The following is a 25,029-nucleotide window of genomic DNA, read 5'->3' as shown; positions in this document are numbered from 1 at the left end:
GTGGCACCAAGGGGGTTCTGCTCTCTGACTCTCAGAAGCAGCCACCAAAATCAAAAGGCACGAAGGAGTGTCCTGCCTCCAAGCCCTGGGCTGTTCCCGAGAGGGGGAATGGGGTGCCTGGGGGAGGCAAGGGGCTCCAGAACCATGGGGGTCCTCAGTCTCTGCCCACTGAGGCTGGTTCTACCTCTCCTCTGCTCTGCCCCAGGGCAGAAGGGCCGTGGTGGGTGGCAGGAGCCCCTAAGCACCCAGCGCAAGGGAGCGGCAGGATCGTTCCCGGCGGTGGAGGGTGCTGAGCTTGGCTGCCCTAGTGCTGGGTGAGAGGTTGGACTCGGTGATCTCAAAGGTCTTCCCCAACCTGGTTAATTCTATTCTATCATATGAAAGTTTAGAGGGGTGGAAACTGCATGTGCCCCAGCAGCCTGTGCCAGGGGGACAGCTGTGAGCAGCTCACAGGGCTGAGCTCAGACAGAAGAGGAGGTGCCAAAGCCTGGAGGACCTTGCAGCGCCCCCAGCCCCATCAGCCTTGCCCCACCTTTAGCTCTGCCCTCCCACGTGCTCTGGCTGCCTGCCACTGATCTCAGCCTACCCTCACCCCTAGCAAAACGCAGCCCACACCATGGTGAGGAGATCGGCATCCACCAACATGCTCCAGGGCTTCTGCATCAGCTGCTTCCACGGGGGACAGTCACCAACAGGGGTCTCGTTGCACCGTGCCACTCCCTTAGGGCTTCACCAGCATGGAGCAGGAGGGCTGCAAGGGGCTGGCCACAAGCTGGGAGACCTGAAGAGGCTGCGACTCACACCTCACATCATCTTTGGTAACCCAAGGGGCTGAGGGTCCACACCACCTCAGGCTGTGGTCAAACCCCCACGCTGGGAAAGCATCATCTGAGATCAGACAATATCTTAATGGAGCCAAGGCTCAGCAGAGCTCAGGAGCTGCAAGCTGGCATTGGAGGAACCCAAACTGGAAAGACAAGATCACTGCTGAGCTGTAACCAACCTTTGGAACAGCTCCTCCGGGGAGCACACTGAAAGGTGTTTGACAAACCGTTTAAGGTGGGGGGAGGAGAGGGAGGGAAGGAAGGAAGGAAAGAAGAGAGAGTTTGGGCACCCCCCCCCCCCCCAAAGATTCCAGGATCCAACTTTGTGAAGGTTTGTGCTTTGTGATTACCCAGCAGAGAGTGTGGTGCTCTGCAAAGGGCTTTTGTCTGGTTTTGCTCAAGGGCATTAAAACAGAAAACAAGTCAAGGTCCAGCTGCAGCCTTGATTTGGCCCCGAGGCTGAAAGTTTGTCTTCCTTCCTTTAATGAAATAAATAAATCAAGCAGGAGAGCAAATTTTGGGCCATTATTTGGTAAAGAAAAATGGAAACATGCACTTCAGCCAAGCCCAGCTGGGCATGGGAAGCCTCTCCTGCAGCAGCAAACTGGCCCTCAACATGGAGGCAGCCTCTAGGTCAAATACAAGTTAGCAGCCTGGGCTGGAAGCTCAGGGAAAGGTGGTTGCTGTGCCTGAGGTGTGAACTGCTGGCAGCTGGGGATGGGAGCAGACCTTCCAGAGGCTGGCACAGCTCCTTCCTGTGCCCCAGCCAGCCACCAGGCTCCCAACCCTGTCTCCATTTCAGACTGAGCAGCCATGAAGCCCTCCAGAATGAGTCCTGCCCCTGCCGTTTGGAGAGCAGAAGGGGCTGCCTTTGCAAGGTCACCGATGGCCAGGGAGGGGCCAAGTTTCCCTCTGCAGATCCCCTGCTTGCTCCACTGCCAAGGCTGCCAGGGAAATGCCAGCGTGCCCCACGTCAGAGGCTGAGGAGGCTCCGGGGAAGGCACAGCTGTCCCCTGCTGGAAAACTCAGGCACGTTTGTGGCTGGATCGATCCGAGCCCAGCGGGCAGAGAGCACAAAGTTCAGCGCTCCTGGCAGGGAAGGGGCAGCAGCTTTGGCTCAAAGGGCGTCAGGAAGGGTTCGTGCAGGAAGAGGCCACGCTCCAGAGCTACAGCCCCTGGGAAAGGCAGCCCCGAGCCACTCGCCCCTGGCGAGGCATTGCCAGGGCGGCATTGCCACCTAGTGTCCTCCCTCGGCAGGCACCCAACCTCCTCCTGCCCCGGGGACACTGCCCCGGGGACACTGCCCCGGGGACACTTCCAACGCCCTCCTGGCAGAGCAGGGCCAAGCAGATGGGACAAGGCTGCCTGGGACAGGCCAGCTGGGAAGCCCTCAAAATCCAACCCCAAGGAAGCAGGACAGGTGGCTGCATCCAGAACCTGTCCAGCTCTGAGCCTCCCACTTCAAGAAGGGCCTCCAAGAAGCTTGAAAGAGCCCAGCACAGAGCCACAAAGATGCTGAAGGGAGTGAAGCATCTCCCTGTGAGGAAAGGCTGAGGGAGCTAGGTCCTTGAGGCTGGAGATGAGGAGCCTGAGGGGTGCCCTCATTCATGTTCATGAAGATGTGCAGGGCAGTGTAGGGAGGACAGAGCCAGGCTCTGCTCAGTGATGTCCAATGATAGGACAAGGGGCAGGGGGTGCCAGCTGGAGCAAAGGAGGGGCCACATCAACATAAAGGAAATCTTTTTCACTGTGAGGCTGCCAGAGCCCTGGAACAGGCTGCCCAGAGAGGTTGTGGAGTCTCCTCCTCTGGTGACATTCAAAACCCACCTGGCTGAGTTCCTGCAGGACCTGCTCTGGCAGCAGGGTTGGACTGGATGATCTTTCAAGATCCCATTTAGTGATGGTGACAAGTGAGAGCCCAGGCTTCTGAGCTTCTAATTGGAGTGATTGGAACTGCTGGCCCAGCTCAGGCAAGTCTCACTGGCTGCTGCTCAGGTGTGGGGCTGCTGCACGCTGTTCACCAGGGCAAAGCAGCACAGAGGATGATGAAAGGAATTAGTGTCACACACCTCCATTCCTCCCTTGCAGGAAGGCTCTTGGAGCCTTCTGGGGGAAAAAAAAAAGGTAGATCTGGGAAAAATAAATCAGTTAATTGCTGAGCTGAGGAAAGCAGATGGCAAAAAGGAAGCACAGGGGCTGGGTTAAGCCTCTCTTCTTCAAACTAAGCAGCACAGCAGGAATTGATCTCCTCTTGGGAGACCAAGCCACCCTTTGCCCAAAAGGGTGAGGAGAAGACACTTCCTTACAAGAGACTGACCTGGAGAGTACACTCATGGAGCAGAATCTCTGCTCCAGCTCGAAACAGGACAAGCACAGAAGAGCACAACAAGCAGACCAGCAGCAGGGGCCAGAAGGGTGCTCGCAAGGTGCTGCCAGCCCCAAGCTTTCCTAACCCTTTCTTCCTTTTCTCTTCCCCCCCTTCCTCCCTGGGACATCCAACCCAGAGGGCCTTTTTATTTTAAGGCCCTGTCAGAGCATGGTGGTGAGGAATCCAACAGCCATAAAGGTGCTGGCAGAACAAGAAGGCCTCAGACATTTCTCCGCTGGCAAGGGGCCACCTTGGCTCACGCAGCGACCACAGGCAACCCTCCCTGCCCAGCAAGTCAACAACAAGGCACTGAATCATGTTCAGAAGACATTCTCCATCCTGGTCAAACATGGGCAGCACAAACCCCAGCAAAACAACGTTTCAGGTTGCCACGTTCCTCCTCCTCCTCCCTCGATGGCTTCTTGCTCACCGCGCATTTACCTGCCACTGCCTCACCGAGCAGCACGTGGGTTTTGTGCCTGTTAAAACCTCAGCCACACACAGAGAGCTGGATTTGGCTCCCAGGAAGGAGCCCAAGCAACTGGCCTGAAGCTAGGAGGCAGCAGTATCTGCAGGGGATCAGCTGGTGTTAAGTGATTTGAAACTCAGCACCAACATTCGCAGGAACACTCAGCCAGACCCAAGAGCACGCCATGGAGCTAGCCACAGAGCAACAAGGCAGAGCCCAGTTCCAAACTCCAGCTCCTTCCCCTGGAAGGGAGACACATTAATCACTCTTGCACAATTAACTGGCACAAGTCCTGCCAAGTGTTAGTCCTCAGGTTGGTTTATTTTCTCAGAACAAGAGGGGAAAAAAAGCCCAAACAGCTTTGCAGAGAACACCCAGAGCAAACAATACAAACCCTCGTGGCATCCTCCTCCTGGTCACAGGCTTCCTGAAAGCTGCCCAGAACCTGCAAGAGGTAGGATGGCAGCAAAGCTTTTTCCACAAGGAATGTGAAGGGGAGGAGAGAGGGAACACCTTCCTCCCTCCTTACAGCAGCACTTGGCTCCCTTCTGGAAACAGCAACAACACAGCAAACAAAAGCAGCTTCAGGAGAATCAGAGCTTCCACAGCCTCAGAGCAAAGCCACTGCTCCTGGCCCTTCTCCCAAGCACAGATGTGATGCTGAGCTCTCCAGGTGCCCACAGGCAGGTCTTCTTCCTGGCCAGGACTCACTCTTCTCCTCAGCTGGCAAGGTCCTAGGGAAACAAGCCACCACAGTCAGTGCTCCACAGGGTTCACCTGCACATTGGGTTTAATTTTAGCACACATCTGCAGTGCCTCTGAAAGCAACACCCAGAGCTCTGCAGAGGAGCACAAGAGGAAGAGGGGCAGGGAAATCCCCCACAACATGATGGCTGCTGTGCTTCTGTTGGACCTTGTGTGCTGTTAATGAAGCAAACCTAACCTAAACCTAATGATTGCAACCCCTCCAGACAAGCCCTGTGAGGAGAGGCTGAGGGAACTGGGGTTGTTTAGCCTAGAGAAGAGGAGGCTCAGGGGAGACCTCATTGCTCTCTACAACTACCTGAAGGGAGGTTGTAGCCAGGTGGGGGTTGGGCTCTTCTCTCAAGCAACCAGCACCAGAACAAGAGGACACAGTCTCAAGCTGTGCCAGAGGAGGTTTAGGCTGGAGGTGAGGAGAAAGTTCTTCACTGAGTTGTTGGCCATTGGAATGTGCTGCCCAGGGAGGTGGTTGAGTCCCCATCCCTGGAGGTGTTCAAGAGGGGACTGGATGTGGCACTTGGTGCCATGGTCTATTCATGAGGTCTGTGGTGACAGGTTGGACTTGATGATCATGGAGGTCTCTTCCAACCTTGGTGATTCTGTGAACACTCATTTGACTTCTTCACACAGGGCTTGGACAAAACTGAGCATTAAGTGACAGGAACTCAAAACTACCAAGACCACCCCATAGAGAAACGCCCTTCAGGCCACCCTCTTCCCTGCATGGGGTCATCCTTGCTGCCCACCCTTTGTCCTTTTCCAGCCCTGTCCCTGGATACTGGCTCTCTGCCTTTGGGAGCCAGTCCTGTGTCTCCTAGAAGGTTCACCATTCTCCTCACCTGACATTTCCACTGCCTCTCACCACGTTCACTGCCCCCATCTTCCCCAACCCTCTGTTGTGGAGCATGGCCACACCACTGTGGCACCACCAGTGGCTCCCCAAGGCCTCCCAGCATTCTGGCCTCTGTTAGCTGCCCCTGCCCCACTTGCAGCTGGGTCCCCACTGGTTGGAGTCCTGGCACACACTGAGGTGGTGACAAATCCTGCACCCAGCAAAGCCTCTTTCTCTCCTCAGCAGCCCTTCAGGGTCACCAGTGCAGGGTCAGTAGAAGGAACCCAGTACCTAGGTTCAGGGTCAGCTTTCTCTGGCCCTAAAGCAGAACTCTAAGCTGTCATTTATTTCCCTCCCCCTACTCTGCATTTCAAAGGGGAACCTCTTGGGTCACTGATCAGGACTTGGATTGCCTGCCTCCCCTTTTGCATGGCTGCACTGACCTTGCTACCAAAGGCTTGCCTGTTCCTCCAGTGCCTCTCCCAGCCATGCTCTCCCTCAGCCTCTCCACCCACAGCAGAACCAGCACCTTCTCCTCCATGGCCCTCACAAGCTGTTTGATTTGGTTTCCAAGTGCTGGCCTAATGCTGCAAGGCCTGCAGTGGAGCTGTGGTGCACACAGGGACGACATGGAGCTCCCAATTGCCCCCAAAGCCATCCAGCAGCTGGGATAAAGCACTCAGCACACACATTGGTGCTGCTTTCTGATGTGCCTGCCAACATACTTCAACATCTTGCTGCTGCAACTGGCACCTCTGAGATAGCTCGTGGAGGGATACTGCTACAGGGGGGGAGACTTCCTTGCCTTGTCAGAGTGCAGATGGCACTGCAACGCTGCTGAAAAGTCAGCCCTGCCCCTCCACCATCCACAGGATGGAAGAGCAGAAGGAAACAGAATATTGTGGAAGAGAATGAGATCAAGCCTTGCAAAGCTCTCCATCAGATAAGCCATTATCTGCCTCCTGCAGGAGCTCCAAGGGTATGCTCAGAAGATGCCTTATCTCCCCTCAGCTCAAGAATCTCAGGAGCCCAGCCCAGTTCTGGAGGCTCTTTCACAGCAGCTGTAGCCACTCCAGCTTGCTCAGCTCACTCTGAGCTGCCGTGGAGGGCTCTGCAGAGACAAATCAGATTGCTAGTGGCAGGATGGGGCAGCCTGCTCCTTAGAGGGTATCGACTTACAGCCTGCTAACCAGAAGGCAAGAAGCAGCTGGAAGTGTGAGGAAAGCAGAGCTCTGCAGACTAAAGGATGAGAAGATGAAGCATCACATGATGCTCAAAAAAAATAATCCACCCCTCATTCATTAGAGAGCCTTGAAAGGCACCACGGGATCACAGGATAATGAGGGCCGCAAGGAACATCAGCAGGCCTCCAGTGGAGCCTCCTGCTCGGGGCAGGGTTAGCTCTGAGGGTGACCTGATTACTCATCCTCCTCCAGTGACCCTGAAGCAGCTCAGTCTGTGTGCTCAGAGCCACTCACACCCCGTGACTCAGCTGCCACCCTGCCTGAAACACTCTGACTCGGGACAAGGTGCCTCTCCTCAAGGGCTGCCCCCAGCTTAGGGTTTGGGATAACAAAGGCACAGAAGGAGCCAGGCAGCTTCCAAGGTTGCCAGAAGCACGTGGGGAAAGACTTGTAGCCTGACACAAACGAGGGTTCAAGGCCACAGTCACCGTCCTGCTTCACCCAGACCCACGAAATCCCACCTTCCAGTCTCACTGCAGGCTACCTTCCACTGCCAAACCTTCCCAAGCTGAGGGGGGGACAGCACCTCCCAGTGGGGCAGGCTGAGAGAAAAGAGAGCCCCGGGGGGGAGGCCTCGGCGCCCCGGGGGGGGGAGGCCTCGGCGCCGCCTTCCAGCACCTGGAGGGGGGCTACAGGAAAGCTGGGGAGGGGGCTACTTACAGTGGCTTGTTGTGACAGGACAAGAGGCAATCACAGAAATCAAGCAGGTCTTTACCTCAGAGATCATCAGGTCCAACCTATTACCTAATAGCCAACACCTCCCGACAACTAAACCATGGCCTCAAGTGCCACGTCCGATGGATTGAAGCTTAAGGAAGGGAGATTCAGACTGGAGATTGGGAAGAGATTGTTCCCAGTGAGGGTGGTGAGACACTGGGACAAGTTGCCCAGGGACATGGTGGATGCTCCCTCCCTGAAGGTGTTCAACACCAGGCCGGATGAGACCTTGAGCAGCCTGAGCTAGCTGAAGGTGTCCCTGCTCATGACAGGGGGGTTGGAACAGGATGATCTTTAGGGTCCCTTCCACCCCAACCCACTCTGTGAATGTATGAATTGTAAAGAAGGACATTCAGGCAGGCTCAGGCTGGCAGCTCTTCCTGGTATCTCCCCCAGCCAGAGGAACAGGGAGAGGAAGTTTCTAAAGAAGTGGAATCATAGAATCAATAAGGTTGGAAAAGACCTCAGAGATCATCGAGTCCAACCTGTCACCCAACACCTCATGACTACTAAACCATGGCACCAAGTGCCACATCCAATCCCCTCTTGAACACCTCCAGGGATGGGGACTCCACCACCTCCCTGGGCAGCACATTCCAATGGCAAATTCCTCTTTCTGTGAAGAACTTTCTCCTCACCTCCAGCCTAAACTTCCCCTGGCACAGCTTGAGACTGTGTCCTCTTGTTCTGTTGGTGGTTAGAATAGAATAAACCTGTTTGGAAGAGGCCTTCAAGATCGTGTCCAACCCATCATCCAACACCACCTAATCAACTAAACCATGCAACCAAGCACCCCAACCAGTCTCCTCTTAAACACCTCCAGGTTGCCTGGGAGAAGAGACCAACCCCCATCTGGCTACAACCTCCCTTCAGGTAGTTGTAGAGAGCAATAAGGTCTCCCCTGAGCCTCCTCTTCTCCAGGCTATGCAACCCCAGCTCCCTCAGCCTCTCAGAGGGTTTGTGCTTGAGACCTCTCCCCAGCCTCATTGCCCTTCTCTGGACACATTCAATAAGGTTAGAAAAGACCTCAGAGATCAAGTCCAACCTACCACCCAACACCTCCTGACTAACTAAACCATGGCACCAAGTACTGGAGGACAATTCAGCTTCTGTCGTCTCTTTGAAAACAAATCAAGAGCTAGGACAGCCTCAGACCTTTCTGCTGTGAACTAGAGAAATGATTTATCAACCAGGACAAGAAAGAGAGGTTTCTACACTGGGGGAGGGAGGGGAATAAATTCTACTTGCTGTGCTGCTGGAGGTGTTTTGGGGCTCTTGGAGAAAAGCATCTTGGCTCCTGCTAAAACGCAACCGACTTCTGCTCCGCCGCTTCTCAGTCTCATGTTATCCCCACACAGCACTTCCTTTTAGGTGTCCCCCCACAGGCATACTTAAAAGATCATCACTTGATGTTTCCCCACTGGCTGCTGGTAGTGGTTTGGGGGTGTGTGTGGTGTGTCTACAGCTACTGAGACTTCTTGTGCACCGTAAAGGCTCAGCCTGGGAGTCCTTCTGGTTTCCCGGCTGCTATTTGAAGCGTCGGAGGCTTTGCATGCAGCTAATTAAAAAACTATCTCTAGAAAAAAAAAATAAATTCAAACTGCAACCCTAAAGCCATTTCCAGGAGTGTTTGATCAGTTCATCTCTTTCATTTCTACCTAATGGCTACACAATCAAAAGAGAAGCGGAGGGGAAGCAGAGGGCCCTGAAGAGGCAGGGAGCTGGCCGCCGTTCAAAGCCTTCGCTGCTCCCGCACGTAGAGCGCCGCGCTCCAGCCACCCCTCTGCTCCAATATTTGTTTCCTTCCCCTAACAGCAGGTTGGCAGCAGCTCAGCCACGAAAACCAGCAAGGCACAGGCTCGCTTTGAAGTTCAGACAGAAGGCTGTTGGTACCAGCTATTTTAACTCCAAGCTTGGGAAGGAGCAGGGAGTCGATCATCAATTTACAGTGAGCAAGGCGCCGGGTCGCAGCTCCTCTATAATCACAGTCACCTTTACTCTGCATTAAAGCCATCATTAGCAGGTAGTGTTTAACTAAGGCTTGAAAATTGGCTTAGGCTGCTTTTGTGCATCAAGAACTGTTGCTGCCCCTTCCCCAGCTTCCCCCTTCCCTGCAGGCCACCAAAGCCAGCAGATCAACTTTTCGCTGAAGGACGAGGGGAGTGGAAAGCAAGAGGCGTGCCCAGCTCCCGCCAGTGTGGCACTCATCACAGCCATGCTGTGAAGCAGCAGCTCCCAACAGCATTGCAGAGATAACCCTCAGTGAGAGGAACGCTCCTCAAGAGAAGTAATCAAGTCATCAGGCTTTTACATCCCAGAGAAGTGTCTTTAAAGCACGCTCAGAGAGCTGCGGGCCCCACACGCTTGCGGTGGCAGGCAGGAGGGCTTCAGCACTTCTGCTCAAATCCAACAGGATTCTCACTGAGATGCAGGGCCCAAGGAAGGGAAGTTTTGAGTTCACAGTCAGAAGGATACAGCCCATCTTCCACCATGGCTTTCCTCCAGCAGATGTGACATGCACACATCTGCAGCAGAGATCAGCGAAGGAGCTAAAACCTCCTTGAACAGCGACCGCCTCGGAAGTGCTCTTCGCTCAAACCCCGAGTCCCAAAGGAGCTGCCAAGCTGCAGTGACAGCCTGGAGAACAACCACCACCACTCTTCAGAGGGGAGCAAGCTCCTTCTGAAAAGCACCACGTGGACCCCAGGAGAAGTTCCTGACAGGCTGAAGCTCTCCTGAGTGGCAAGAAGAAAGCCCAGGGACAGCCAGGGTGCTATCAGCTGGCTGATAACAAGACATGCTGGGCAATCCACCCTGAGAGGAGCAGAAACAGCTACTTACAATGCCAGGCTAGGGTGGCTTTATCTGGACAGCTACTAGAGGGTATCTCCACCCCAGGGAGCCTGTCTCTGAGCTTGCCACATGCCTGCAGAAAATGACCTAATTAGGGCACCACTTACCTGCTATCTATGGGAGTGATTCTGCTGCAGCCATGCCCTCGTCTTTCTCCCCTCAGTGTGCTGTTTGGGGATGTCCAGCTGTTAGTGCTTCAAGTGGACTCACTTTGGGGGCCAAGATGGCTGTGAAGCCTATTTTCAGAGTGTGGGAGCATGCAGACACTCAGAGGCTCCCCACCTCCAGAGGCTTCAGCAGGATCTGACTGCCCCATCCCAGGTGACCAGATGTCCAAAGTTACAGTGAGGGTGCAAGGAGCAGGGGTGCTACTAACTAACTGTTTATACAACCAAGCCCTATGAGCTTCCACTGCCAGCTGAAGACCACAGGATCACAGAACTGTTTTGGTTGGAAATGACCTCTAAGGTCATCAGGTCCAACCACTGACCTAACACCACCATTAAACCATGTCCTCAAGTGCCATGTCCACATGTTTCTTGAACACCTCCAGAGTTGGTGACTCCACCACCTCCCAGTGCCTTTCTTCAGGAAAGGAGCTCCCCTAATCTCCAACCTAAACCTCCCCTGGCACAATTCCAGGCCATTTCCATTCATTATATCACTTAGACTTTATAGAATTAACCAGGTTGGAAAAGACCTTTGAGGTCATTGAGTCCAACCTATCACCCAACACCATCTGATCAACTAAACCATGGCACCAAGCAGCCCATCCAGTCTCTTCCTAAACACCTCCAGTGCTGGTGACTCCACCACCTCCCTGGGCAGCACATCCCAATGGCCAGTCTCTCTTTCTGCGAAGAACTTCTTCGTAACCTCCAGCCTAAACCTCCCCTGGTGCAGCTTGAGACTGTGTCCTCTTGTTCTGGCGCTGGTTGCCTGGGAGAAGAGACCAAGCCCCACCTGGCTACAACCTCCCTTCAGATAGTTATAGACAGACTTAATACTGAGGAGAAGAGACCAAGCCCCACCTCACTCCAACCTCCTTTCAGGGAGCTGTAGAGAGCAATGAGGTCTCCCCTCAAGCCTCCTCTTCTCCAGCTCCCTCAGCCTCGCCTTGTACGACTTGTTCTCTCCAGACCCTTCACCATCTCTGTTGCCCTTCTAAGATCTTCACTTCCAGGCTTTTTTTTTCCACCCCCCTCCCTCAAGGTGTTTGGGATTTTGTTTTTTGCAAGTCAGTTTGTCAGAAGGCTCAGCTCTGCAGAGGAGCCAGAGCCAGTGCCAGGCGCTGCCTGTGCGCTCGACAGACAGCTCAGTGGCAGGAGCGACTCTCCAGAGATCTTTCACAAGTCTCAGCTCCAAAGCCCTTGAATGCTGATGACATGCACTCCCAGCCTGAAGCTGAGGTGACTGAAGAAGGATCTGTCAAGTCTGCTCAGCTCTGTGATAGGGACACTGATAGCTAAAGCAACAAAGCCAGAAAGGCAGGAGGCAGAGCTTCCTCCCAGGCGTTCCTAAACCCAAAGCAACTTGTTCAGAGGGCAAGAGGCTTCACAAGAGGGGCAACCATGGCCAGGTGGAAGAAGGGATGAAGTCTTCAACACACACTTCTGACTCCAAGGGCTTCATCCAGAAAGCCTGGGCTGAACCTGATCCTTACAGCAGCTCCCAGTCCTTCAAGAGCTCAGATAACTTCCCTATCAATAATGCTCAGCATTCTGCCAAGTCAGCAGGTCCCTGACACAGCTGGTGGGGTAGTGGGAGCAGCACATGAAGGTCATGGCTGCCCTTAGTGGAAACAACTGCAGCTCTGCAGCCCAGCCCCACAGCAGGGCCTGCAAAAAGCTCTTCTGAAAGCAACATTTCTCAAATCTGAAGCCCTCCTGCCCCTGGGTGCTGACAGCCACTGACAGTGCCTCACCAAGTGCTGCTGCCACTGTCAGACACAGGAAACGAGGCCCTGGTGCTGTTCCAGCAGGGAGGTACCCTCCCCAGACCTCCTCAGCTGCTCTGTGGCACTGCTGATGGCAAGGACACCCCACTATGGAGCTGCCCTTGGTGAATGATGCCTGGCAGCTCCCAAGCAGAGGAGGACTTTCCAAAACCACAGTGAACACTTTTGAGGGCACTCAGTTTTGTTAAGCCAAGCTGGCTCTGCAGCACCACAGCTACTACAATGCCCAGTCAGAGCATTTTAAACTCTCCCAAACTCTGTCAGTGTTTCAGAGACCAGAGCCCAACAATCCTCTGTGCTGGAAGGTGTCCAGAGAAGGGCCACAAGGATGAGCAGAGGGCTGGAGCACCTCTCCTGTGAGGACAGGCTGAGACAGTTGGGGCTGTTCAGTCTGGAGAAGAGAAGGCTCTGAGGAGACCTTATTGTGGCCTTCCAGGATCTGAAGGGGGCTACAGAAAAAGCTGGGGAGGGACTTTTCAGGGTGCCAAGTAGTGATAGGACTGGGGGGAATGGAGCATAACTAGAAGTTTCAGATTGGATGTTAGGAAGAAGTTGTTCCCCTTGAGGGTGGTGAGAGACTGGCACAGGTTGCCCAGGGAGGTGGTGGCAGCCTCATCCCTGGAGGTTTTGAAGGCCAGGCTGGATGTGGCTGTAAGCAGCCTGCTGTAGTGTGAGGTGTCCCTGGCCATGGCAGGGGGGTTGGAACTGGATGATCCTTGAGGTCCCTTCCAACCCCAGCAATTCCATGGTTCTATCACAGGTACCCCTGCAGGCAGGAGCTGCACAACTCCTCTGAAGACAACTAAGAAAGATGCTAGAGAAGGGAGAGACCTGGAGGGAAAACAGGAAAAGAGCCAAACACACAGCAGCCCAACCACCTTATTAAAGCTCCTCTCCTTCCTCTGCTTAGCAAGGAGAATGCTTAATGAAATCATCCTTCAAGCCTTCCCCCTCACTCACTCCAGCAAGGCTCAGTATAAAGCAGAGCTCCCAATCTCACAGCACAGGACCTCTCAGTGGTACAACCATTTGCATAGCCTGCAGAAGGGAAATTGCTGCCTCTCTGTTGTTCAGCTTAAAGCAGTGGGTAGGGACAGCACCAGCAGGGGGTACATTTTAGATCTGCTCAGTAATAATAAGGGAGAGCAGGAGAGGGAGAAGCAAGATGCTGTTTGCTCCACATCTGGAGCCTTCCCCAGGCAGGAGGCTTGAGTGTGTTATGCACAGAACCTCTCAGTCTATTTGCAAGTCTCTTTCAGCTTCTTAGGTCAGCTCCACTGGCAACTACTGCTGATCTGAAGCCCAATTACAGTCACTTCTACCTGGTGACACAGCCCCGGCTCTGCAGCCAACTCTCACCAGTTAATGGCTTCAGAATTGCTAGGCCCTGCTATTGGGAGCAATCTCAAGGCTGACCTCTGAGGCCTAGTTTCCTGCCATAGCTTCATCAGTGTTTGTTTTCACTGGAACACTTCCCTGTGTGCTCTCAACTACTGGGACCACTTCTCCTGTGCATTGAGCTGAGAGACACTTCAGAGGAAAGCTTTCAACTGTGGCTCACCTACAAGGGAGGGGGGAAAAAACCAAAAGCTCAGAGACTCATCTTTCTGGGTTGAAACTATCACCAAGGGCCCTGTCCCAGAATTCAGACCATTTCTAGGGAATTTGTTGCCACTCCTCAGGATTAAATTCTCTCATCATGAAGGACTACAGCAACACAATGAGGAGAAAGTCCCTTCCATTTTCTTTTCACTTCCTGCTGGCTCTTTCAAAGAAGAAAGAGAAAACAGAACTCCAATAAGCCAGAGGTCCTCAGCCCATCCAGCCTGCAATTTAGAAGGCAGCAAGGATGACTTTCAGCTGTGCTCATCCCAGGTAACCTGGTTCGACACATCTGCACCACACAAGGTACAAGGCAGGCAAATAACCCCAGTCTCAAACTGCACCAGGGGAAGTTTAGGCTGGAGGTGAGGAGAAAGTTCTTCCCAGAGAAAGTTGTTAGCCATTGGAATGTGCTGCCCAGGGAGGTGGTGGAGTCACCATCCCTGGAGGTGTTCAAGAGGGGATTGGATGTGGCACTTGGTGCCATGGTCTAGTCATGAGGTCTGTGGTGACAGGCTGGACTCGATCTTCGAGGTCTCTTCCAACCTTAGTGATACTGTGACCTCAGAGATCATCAAGTCCAATACCTAACCAGACCTAGCACATCCTGACAACTAAACCATGGCTTCAAGTGCCACATCCAATCCTTTTTTGAGCACCTGCAGTGATGGTGACTCCACCACCTCCCTGGGCAGCACATCCCAATGGCCAATTCCTCTTTCTGGGAAGAACTTTCTCCTCCCCTCCAGCCTAAACTTCCCCTGGCACAGCTTGAGACTGTGTCCTCTTGTTCTGGTTGCCTGGGAGAAGACACCAGCCCCCACCTGGCTACAGCCTCCTTTCAGGCAGTTGTGGAGAGCATCTTGCCAAGCTCCTTTCTGGGAAACAAGACCACCTCACAACCTCAGCAGTGGAAGGTCAGTCTGGTGAGCCAGCAGATGGCCACACCAGTTCAGAGTTCCCACCACAAATCAGAGCCAGCTGATGCAGAGATCAACACACACAGCTCCACAGCTCAGGCACCACTGTGCACTACAATCAGACACAAGCCCCAAGCCCTACAGGTTTCCAAACTGCAAGCCTCTGAAATTCATCAAGTGGAGATCCAGAGCCTCCTTGCCAAGTCCAGAGCATGGACTTCCTGAGCACCCTGGCAAGAGCCACCTGGCACTCTCAAATCCCCTTTCTTTCCACAGCTGCTTGCCTGGGGGGTAGGTACCTGCTAACAGAAGGGATCAGTCTCATCCTGAACCCAGGGCAGGAGATTTGTGCTTCTGGCAGTTAGCAACATGCCCAGCTCAGCCAGAGGGGAGAAGCCTACAGCAGGCAGGCATGCTCAGCCAGAAGAGCCTTGTGCTGCTTCAGGAAGCAGCCCTTCAACCAAACCTCTCCCTCAAAGGCCACCTGAGCTTCCTCACAAGCACAGACAAAAAGAGCCAGCCTTACCACACCAGACCTGCACCCTGCACTCACACTGCTGCTGAAGGGAAAGCTGCCAGTACTCATTTCCTACAAGCAGAAGCACTGCACAGGAGAGGAGAGCAGCAAACTCTTGACAGCCCCAAGCTGGGGCTGCTCTCTGACAGCAGGCTGCTGTCATTTTCTGCAACTCTTTCCCCCAGGGTCTACCCTGAGGCAAGAGACCAGGGAAGACTTCCACTTCCCCCCCCAACCCCCAACACTCCTCAGAAGGTTTTGACAAAGAAGGAAGGAAGAAAAAAAAAAACCCCACAAACCCAAAAGAAGAGGCATGATCAAAGAGACCTTTGTGCATTTATAAACCTGTCAATTTTGCTGGGAGATTTGAGGGCTTTAAAAAGAGTCCAAAACAGCCATTTGAATTTTTTTTTTCTATCCAAACAAGGGTTGGGTTTTTGTTTTTTGTTTTTGTTTTTTTTTTTCCAAGAGTAAAAAAGAAAATACAAACCAAGAAGCCACCCCAGAAATAAAATATTGAGATTTTTCTGAAGGGAAGGCATTCCAACAGCTCCAGACAGCAGTGCTGGAGGGGAGGAGGAAATCCAATTCTTAAGTTTGGAAAGGAACAATTCATTTCTTGGGGGGGGTGGGGGTGGGGGTGGGTGGGTGTTTCTTTTAATTGGCACAGAAACAAGACTACACAGCTCTTTTCCTCCCCCCACCCCAGCCCCTGGCTCTGACAAGGAAGAGGTGAGAAAAGCAGCACAGGAAACAAAGCCAAACTGACCCAAGGGCTGCCAGTTCCAGGTGGGCAGAGGCCAAGGGCAAGAGATCGAACACATCCAAGTGCCAGGTTCTGCACATTGGCCACAGCAACCCCAGGCAGTGCTACAGGCTGGGGGCAGAGTGGCTGAGAGCAGTCAGGCAGAGAGGGACCTGGGGGTAATGGTTGATAGGAAGCTGAACATGAGCCAGCAGTGTGCCCAGGTGGCCAAGAAGGTCAATGGCAGCCTGGCCTGCATCAGGAGCAGTGTGGCCAGCAAGACCAGGGAGGTCATTCTGCCCCTGTACTCAGCACTGGTTGGGCCACACCTTGAGTCCTGTGTCCAGTTCTGGGCTCCTCAGTTTAGGAAAGATGTTGAGATGCTGGAAGGTGTCCAGAGAAGGGCAACAAAGCTGGGGAGGAGTTTGGAGAACAGCCCTGTGAGGAGAGGCTGAGGGAGCTGGGGTTGCTTAGCCTGGAGAAGAGGAGGCTCAGGGGAGACCTTCTTGCTGTCTACAACTACCTGAAGGGAGGCTGTAGCTAGGTGGGGGGTGGTCTTTTCTCCTAGACAACCAGCACCAGAACAAGAGGATACAGTCTCAAGCTGTGCCAGGGGAAGTTTAGGCTGGATGCTAGGAAGAAGTTCTTCACCACTGGGATGTGCTGCCCAGGGAGCTGGTGGAGTCACCATCACTGGCAGTGTTTAGGAAGAGACTGGATGGGCTGCTTGGTGCCATGGTTTAGTTGATCAGATGGTGCTGGATGATAGGTTGGACTCAATGATCTCAAAGGTCTTTTCCAACCTGGTTAATTCTATTCAATTCAGTTGCAGGTTCCTGTCCCACACCACCTCCCCTCACAGGAATGATTCCTTGAGCAGAGAACACAACCACCTTTCACCCCAAGCCTCTGCCTCTTCCTTTCCACTTGCTCCCAGCACCTCACATTTTGCCTCCAGAATCTTCCCATGGAGCAGAGCAGCAGATTCCCCCCCTGAAAACAATTCAGGCCTGACAGAGAGAGGTTTTTGGGAGACTTCAGCCTTTCACACACTTTGATTACCTTCATTTCTGGTCAGTCAGAAGATCTGAGAGAGGCAAACATTCGGCAGCACATCTTTTTCTTCTCTTCCATGTAGTCCTTGTAGCAGCTGCAAAGCAGAGGGGAGCATGGCATCAGTGTCTGCCCAAGCAGCAGTGCCCCAGGCAGACACACACACACTCTGGGTTTTCTAGATCTTGCAAGAGCAGCAAAGACACAGCTCCTCCACAGCCTTCTTTCTGCCATGTCAGGGAAGGAGAGCTGGAAAGATTGTGCCTCATCCCCAGAGCTTGGGTCTCTGCTTCACTGGTGCCTATTAGCCACGTGGATGATTCAAGCTTTGGTGGCCAGAGGCTTTCTACACTACTTGGCAATGCAGAAGAGCCTTCACCTGGTTCCTGTGGCCTGGTTTTGTGTCTCCTCCCTTGTGCTACTCCTTAGGTGAGCTCCTTCAGCACCTAGCAAGAGATATCATGCAAGTGCCCTCGTCCAGGCTATCTACCATTGGTGCAGACTCTGGACAAAGGAGGGGTAGGAGACAGCAGGAACTTGTGTCCAGACTGTCTTTGGCAGGGCAGATGCTTCCTCCTCCATTCTCACTTCCCTGCCAGTGTCACACTGGAATGGCAAAACCTCCCCAGACTGCTCCATTTCAATCACTTTCTCCAAGTAACAGCATCCTCTGCACCCTGTGCTCCCACCTCACCAGCAAGGAGGTCTCACTGGTGAGGAATCCCAGAGCCAGAGGGTGACTCAGTTTGGGCACCAGCCCAGGGATCAATAGCTGCCCACGTGGGCAGCTTTCCTGCATCTGCTACCATATAAGGCCAAAAGCAAAGGCTTTTCCCTGCAGCACACCAGAATCAGCACCAGTGTGACACTGGCTGATGCTCTCTCAGCCCCCAACCATCAGCATCCCTCCGTGACCAGCAGCTCCCAAGTGTCTCATTCAGTGAAAGCACAGAATCAATAGAAGTCCCAGCACAGCTCTCTCCTGCTAAGCCTCAGACAGCTGCCACAACTGTCCACCTACACTGTGGAAGGCACACTCACACCTAGCACAGCAGGAAAGCCAAGAGCCACTCATTGAGAGGGGCAGACTCTTGCCACGTACCAGAACCACCCTGTTTTGCTCCAGATTTGAGGCAAAGCAGCCTTCCAGCAGAACTGCCAAACCCAACAGCAGATTGTGCACCACCAAGACCCCTACAGGTGGCCCCAGCCATGTGCTCCACAAACTCCCCACCCCCTGGATTCTGCCTCTGGTCCCCCAGTGAGGAGAACGTCGCCAAGAGCCCGGTTCAGCTGTCCCACCAACGCTTCCCTCCGGTTTGTTTGGGCCAGCAAGAGGTAGCTGTTGATTAACACACAGGATTCCTCCTTGTAAAACATTCATCTGCTCAGCAAGGAAGTGCAAAGCCTCCAGGAAGAGGATTTGGATTCACATTCCACCTTTGATTCATACTCCATTTCTGCAGCCTTCGCCAGGTGCCACTTTGCTCCAGCAAGGCAGTTTGGCCACATCACAGGGTGCAGGCTGTGCTGTGGTATAATTAACACCACCCAATAATGCTGTTTCCATCTCTTTTGTACCCAATGCCACTCTTGGGCATGATAAAGGCAAAAAAACCACCCACAAGCCCACAGTACTTTTAACTGGCACTGAAGCAGGAAGTCCAAGACAGCAGTGGCTGAAGGTGTGCTGAGCTTACTGACACACGTGCCAGCTGAACGTGCTGCCATCCCCACAGGCAGAGCTGCCAAGCTCCCCCCAGGGCAGAATGCCTTCCTGCCTCCTGGCAGCACAGCCTCAACCCTATTAGCAAGGCTTCTCTTCTATCTGCCAACATGTTTTGAACCAGCCTAAGGGAACACACAAGGCTTCCAAAATGAGGACCTCCAGCACTGTACCAAGGGCCTGTGACACTGCCCCCCTCCCAAGCCTCTAAGAGCAGCCAGATCTGTGGAGCAACTGCTTGTGCTCACCTAGCAATTTGGTAGCTACACCCTAGAGGCAGATCAGGGTGAAGGAAAGTGCTTTCTTTCAGTTTTCCAGACCAGCAGCTAGGACTGCCCTCAAGTTCTTTGTACTTCAGAAGTAACAGAACAAGTGTGAAGACTCAGTGTTATCACAGACTGTTGAAGACAAGGACACCCAAGTACAGGGCCAGCCCTCTACCAAAACCTTACCTGCTGAAGGCACTCAGCCCATGGGACTGGCTGTTCCTGTCACACCAGCTCCTCTAGTAAGAGGTGGTACTGCTGCCTGGAAACCTTTGTGCAACTGCCTAGCAGCAACATGCCAAAGAGGAGGGTTTGTATCTGAGGGTTGCTTTGTGATCTCTGAAGCTGGGGACTGCATCACCTCCTGCATTTGAAGAGTGCCAGAAGTACAGCACACACTTTTGGGAACCAGCTAGTGCTTCTGCCAGTTTCAAAGGGAAGAGGGCAGAGACTACCAGAGTTAGTCATGCTTTGGTGGGGCTAGGGCATGACTAAAGCTGGCAGGATTGTGCTGTGCTCAGCCTGGGGGTGAAGGCAAGGTTTGCCTTCAGGATTGCTCACTGGTTTCCTCCAAGACAGCAAAAAACCCCTCACTTTTAACAAAGGTTTGTAACATTGCACACTGAAGCACTTCCAGGGCAGAAGAGCTGCTGTCATTAACCCACACAGCTTAAAGGCAGTGACATAATCACATTTAATAATCCAGAACATTATCAGGGTGCTGCATTTCATTTTGAGGCATTTCAGCTGCCCACATCCCACCCTGGCCCAGGCACTCACAGGGAATGTGACACACACATTCCCCTAGAGAAGCAGCAGGTACAGAGCAGGTGCTCTCAGCTTCTCACCCACCACCTGTAACCACTGTGCCTGCAAGGTGTTGGAACTGGCTGCCTCTACACCAAGAGGAACCTTCTGCATTTCCCAGGTCCCAAGTGGTTTGTGTGTTGGCTTTTTTTGGTTTGTTTGCAAACCCTTTTGATACTTTAGAGGGGGTGCTCCAGCCTAAGCAGTCTGTCTTGCAGAGGGCTAGAAAGGAGGTGCCTCACCTGGCCAGCTTTTTCAGCTCCTCATTAATCTCGTGGTTAAATGGCTCTCTGTGCTGAGCTCTGAGCAGGAAATCCCTGGCTTTTTCATACTGTGTCATGTAGAGACAGGCCTGCCATGGAAAGGAGACAGATGTATTGTAAGATAAGTCTGGACTCACTGCCATTCTTCAGGCCTCAAAGCAGAGGCAACCACAAACGTCTGAGACAGATCCAGGTAGCTCAGGAATCCCCCATGAAAAGATCTGTGTGACAGATTTACAGAGAGCCAGAAGGTCTGATGCACACAAACCACCTTGACTGTGGCAGTTTAAGAGGCCAGAATGTAGTGGTTCTCTTTAGTTCACTCGAGGTTCCCTCCCCAGGCAGGGTATTCCTTGATGTGGTTACCAGAGGAATGCATTTTGTTGCTCACCTGGCCACATCTGAACAGGGCTTTGGCATTTCTTTGGTCAATCTCCAAGGCTGCCTCCCCATATGCCAAAGCTTTGGCAGGGCATTCCAGTTTCAGGTAGGTGAGGGAGAGATTGAGGAGCACCAGCAGCTTGGAGGTGTTGATCTGACACTGCTCTGCCTCCCTGGAAGAGCTGCGGCCAAGGATGGACAAGACCTGAAGCACACAAGGGGGGAAAGAAGTGGTGCACAGTAAATTTGTTATGGGAAGTGAGGAATCCATCCCACCAGGCAGCTACTCCCATGCTTCTCTTGATCTAAAAGTAATAGAAATCCAAACTAAACCTACTGCATGGCATTATCAGCATGATTAGTCAGCTCAGCCAGGAGACCACAGGCTTAGGAATCGAGCAAGGAACTTAGAAGCAGCAGAAGAAAACAAAAGTTACACCTAGGACTCAGACTTTAAGGACAAAGATGCAAGGCACATCTTACAGGGAGAGAGAAAGGCAGCTGCACCTGGTTTTGTTACAAAAACAACACCAATTAAAAAGCAGCTTGGAAGGGAGGGATGAACAATGGCACAAAACCTCACTCCCTCCACAACAAAGGCAGATTCATTCCAGTCAGGGAGTAACTGAGCATGGCCCTGCCTGGAGAGGCTGTGGAGTGTCTGTCTTTGGAGATGTTTAAAACCTGAATGGGCACAGTCCTGTGCAACCTCCTGCTGTGGCTGACCTTCCTTCAGCAGGGGGCTGGACTAGACAACCTCCAGAGGTTCTTACCAACCTCAGCTATTCTGGGACTCTCAACTGGAAGGCTAAAAATGAAGTCAGAGTGCCCAGTGTGCCAGTGATATCTATTTCCAGACCAAAGGGATTCTAGATTCCTTCTCAAAGCATTTATCAGGCCATGCTGGGCTCACACAGCCACCAAGATGTGCTCTTTTTTTTTTTCCCCTGTCTTGGCTAGAGTCCCCAGGGAGCAAGTCTGAAGGAAAAAAAGTGTTCTGCCCATTTCTGCCAACCCTTCTCCTCCTTCATTCACTGCTGCTGCTCACACAAAAGCAGGTGCCTGAGAGCTGGTCTTAAATAACAAACTCTGCCTGGAAAATACAATGAAGTTACTTGATCTCTAAATTGTGCTTGTTATGGTGAGCTAGCACTTAATAACCACTGCTTTCACAGCTTTTCACAATGGAAAACACTTCTTTTCCACCCCCCCGGTGGCCTACCTTTTTGTATCTGTCTCTGGCACACTCAAAGTTTCTCTTTCGATAGAGGAAGTTGCCCAGCTGCCTCTCTGCCTCTGCCACTTCCAACACCTTTTCTAGTGGGAATGTATCCTGCTGCTCCTGTGGAAAGAAACATCTGAGTTTCAGCTCAAACAAAGCAAAACAAGCAGAGCTCAGACAGGACAGTCCCCTTCTATTCACAGAGCAGGAGGCAGGCTGTTGCCAAGGCCCCTGCGGGGTCCAGCCGGGCCACCACCGCGTGGCGGTTCCCTCGGCCAGGCTGAAACATGTGCTGGGAGCTCCCGGTGAAGGAGGCCACCAACCAGGTCAGGAAGGTCACCAGGCACAAAGGGGCTGCAGGGGAGGGAAGAAAGCAGGAATTTGCTCTTAAATGCTGCCCAACTCTCTCACCTGCTTAGCACAGAGCAGACAGTCAACACAAGTGCTATTGCTGGCACAAAAGATGAAGCTGCTTGAAAGGCTGAACTGTTAAGGGCAGCAAAGCATCATCCAGGGTGACTGCCTCAGGCCAGCTCTGGGACCAGCCTGACACCCACGAGACACCAACCAGCAAAACAAAAAGCCCCAACAATCATAAAAGAAGGGGGGAAAAAAAGAGATAAAGAACTGAGGGAGAGGTTTCCTCCTGGCTTTGCAAGTTTCAACCAGCTCAAAGAAAGAGCTCAGCCAGCCAGAAAGGGACGGCATCTAGCAAGAAGGGGAGTAAGCTCTCTTGCCATGAGTGTGGTTTGCTTGCAGGGCTGTCTGTGGAAAAACTGGGCTGTGCAGCAGCAGGAGGGAATGAGGAGGGCCTCCCCCAGCAGCCCTGCTGCCTGTGCCCCACTCACTGACCCACAACCACAGCCCTAAGCCCTTTACATGAAAAGGGGGAATTAACAATAACACCGTAACTCACCAGGGAGGAAGGCGAACAGTGGAGGAGCACTTAGGAGAGTGGCCAAGAGCAGAGACAAAAGGGTGGGGGCTGGAGGGGGGCACATGGGCCCTGCAAACTGAACAGAATCGTTACAGACAGCTCATTACTGTTCCTTCTGAGAATGCCTGGAAGCTGGTGCCCTCTAGTGAGACCGTGAGGTTACCGGGAAAGCTGAACAGAATAAAAGGTCCACAGCACATGGGAGCAAACAAAGGCGGCAGGCAGCAAGGGAGGCAGGGTTCAAGGGCCTGCGTTCACACCAGGGCAGAGCCCAGCTCTGCAGAACTGCACCTGCAGTTAAGCTAAACCGAGGTAAACCATGAGCAACTGGAAGGGAAGACAACAAAGGCTTTAGCCTCCAGAATCAGGTTTCAAACCTCCAGGCAACTCACAGGAGTCAACTCAAAGAAGGCGTCGGACTCAGCCGAGTTGATGAAGTCCCGCAGCTCCACTTCGAAGGTGACGGTGGCGTTGGGGGGGATGACAGGGTGACAGCCCTGCTGCCCATAGGCATAACAGGGTTTGAAGATAAATCTTGCTGCCTCTCCCTTCCTCATCGTCAGCAGGCCAATCTCCAGGCCCCACAGTGTAATGTCTGCCACAAGAAGATGTGGAAGGTTGTGAGGATCACAAACGGGGAACCCACCTCAGACACCCAATGACAATGCCTAAAGCCTGAAGGAAAAAGTTCCTTGGTAACTCCTATCTCAGCAACTACAGTGGCCCAGATGCTGCCTGGAGGGGATCCTCCAGGCAGTCTGCTGTGGGATTAAGCACACAGTGTCTCCTCTCAGGGGGTTTAAAGCCACCAACAAGAGCAGCCACTGCAAGGCTGGTGGCAGCTGCCCCAGTGAAGAGGGGAGAGAGGGGAATCAGTTCCATGTTGACAGTCACCTGCAAGAGGAGGCTTTTGGATCCTCTGCAAGTTTTAAAGGCTTCAAACAACCTAGGGATACCGAAGAGTATTTAAGTTGAAATGCCTTAATGGGCTGCTCTTTACCACCCTGAGTCCCAGGACAAACTTCTCAGGCCAAACCTTACCCTTTCCAAGTTTCATCAGCTCAGGAACCTTGTGGTTGCGGTTGGTGCAGAAGGGCTTATCCGAGTCTTCCAAGTATCCAGAGTACTTCACTGGGCCCAAAGTGAGGAGTGGGGAGAAGAGAAAAAGCAATTGTTTGATATCATATCTAGTGACAGCACTGTCAGGAGCACACTGGGAGGTGGTTTTGCACCACCACCCTTTCATCTTTCTAACTTCTGCAGCAGAAGAGCAGAGGCAGCACAAACCACCTTGGGTTTTTCTTGTACCAAAAACCTGGCCACATCCAAGCAGCACTGACTGTGCTTCCTCACCAGGTAAAGCAGCTGCTGCACAATCCTGATCCCTATCTAATTAAGGGATGTGATTTTGGTGGGGGTTTTAAGAATTAGAAGTTTTAGCTGGAGAAAATAAACCACCCCCAATTATCTAGAGACATACACAACAAAGTCTTTCCTGCCCAAAGCTGGAGCCCTGAGAAGAGAAACAAAGGGGGGAAATGTACCACTCCAAGCTCTGTCACCGTCCTTGGCACACAGTGAGTGACTCCAGTCCTCACTCAGTTACTAAATGCATTGTAATGGGCTTCCCTTGACACGGCACCAGGCCCTTGTCACTTCAGGAACCACTTTCAGCTTCAAACTTCTCTGTACCATGAGCACAGGTGGGACCTGGAAATCCTGCTTTTCTCAAGGTCAAGATGCCCTTTCATTTAATCTGTCAGCCACAAGAAGTTAAACAGAGTATCCCAAGTGCTAAAATACTGATAAGGAGGGCAGACTCTGAAACATAAAGACGTACTACCGTGTAACATAAGCACTTTAAAGTTCTTTTGATCTCATGCTAAAGTCAAAAGCACTCAGATTTGCAGCATTAGAAGCACAAAAGGTCTTTTACAGCAGGTTCTGTCCTCTTCATTTCCCCCAGTTCATGCATGCCTCAGGCCCTGCCACACAGACCAAAGCAAGGACCTTGCACCTAGACATGAAGGACAGTGATGAGCACAAGATCCTGACTTTGGTCGATGCTTCCAAGCTGTGGCCTCAGCCCTGCTGTAGATGGAGGTGCAATTTATAAAGAAAACTGCTCAGACAGCACTGGAGCCTGCAGGCTCACAGAAAGGGCACATTACTGCAGAGTGCACCCAAACCCCTGGTGAGCCAGGCTGCAAACTCACGCAGCACTCCTTGCAGGATGCCTGGCTGGCAGTGTGGGGCACAGAACACACAGCCCTAAGGAATGCGTGAAAATGAGGCTAGGCCTTGTGACGGGAAGGCGCCCAGCTGCTGCCACACAGCCTTCCACAGTCCACGGGAGGCACAGAGGGACCTCGGCCTGACCGGCATCACAGGCCCTGCAGCCCCAGCAATACCTTCTACAGAGGAGTTAGGAGGCACAAGCTGCCCGGTGCCAGAGCGCAGCACATGCTTGCACACCCCTCCGTCACCGGTGAGGTCCTGCAGGCCCCGGACCCGCACTGGGTCCATGATCACGACCGGAGCCTCGTCCACCAGTGGCCGCCTTC

General features: G+C 52.9%; 1 protein-coding gene across 1 annotated transcript; it reads right to left on the bottom strand.

The window, feature by feature from the left end:
• Positions 1 to 4,303: 4,303 nt before the first annotated feature.
• FKBP6 (FKBP prolyl isomerase family member 6 (inactive)) lies at positions 4,304 to 24,991 on the bottom strand. Its single transcript, XM_054166990.1, has 8 exons — positions 24,877 to 24,991; positions 23,507 to 23,596; positions 22,858 to 23,060; positions 21,529 to 21,648; positions 20,317 to 20,511; positions 19,905 to 20,014; positions 16,873 to 16,960; positions 4,304 to 4,395 (listed from the first exon to the last, which is right to left on the bottom strand). Exons 1-7 carry the CDS (start codon positions 24,989 to 24,991, stop codon positions 16,885 to 16,887), a joined length of 909 nt encoding a protein of 302 aa, XP_054022965.1. The 3' UTR covers positions 4,304 to 4,395; positions 16,873 to 16,884.
• Between the last annotated feature and the right edge of the window lie 38 nt (positions 24,992 to 25,029).

Source organism: Dryobates pubescens, chromosome 13, assembly GCF_014839835.1.
Source record: "Dryobates pubescens isolate bDryPub1 chromosome 13, bDryPub1.pri, whole genome shotgun sequence".
Lineage (NCBI taxonomy): Eukaryota > Metazoa > Chordata > Aves > Piciformes > Picidae > Dryobates > Dryobates pubescens.
Note: the sequence above shows the minus strand (reverse complement) of the source record. Positions and strands in the feature narration are given on the sequence as shown.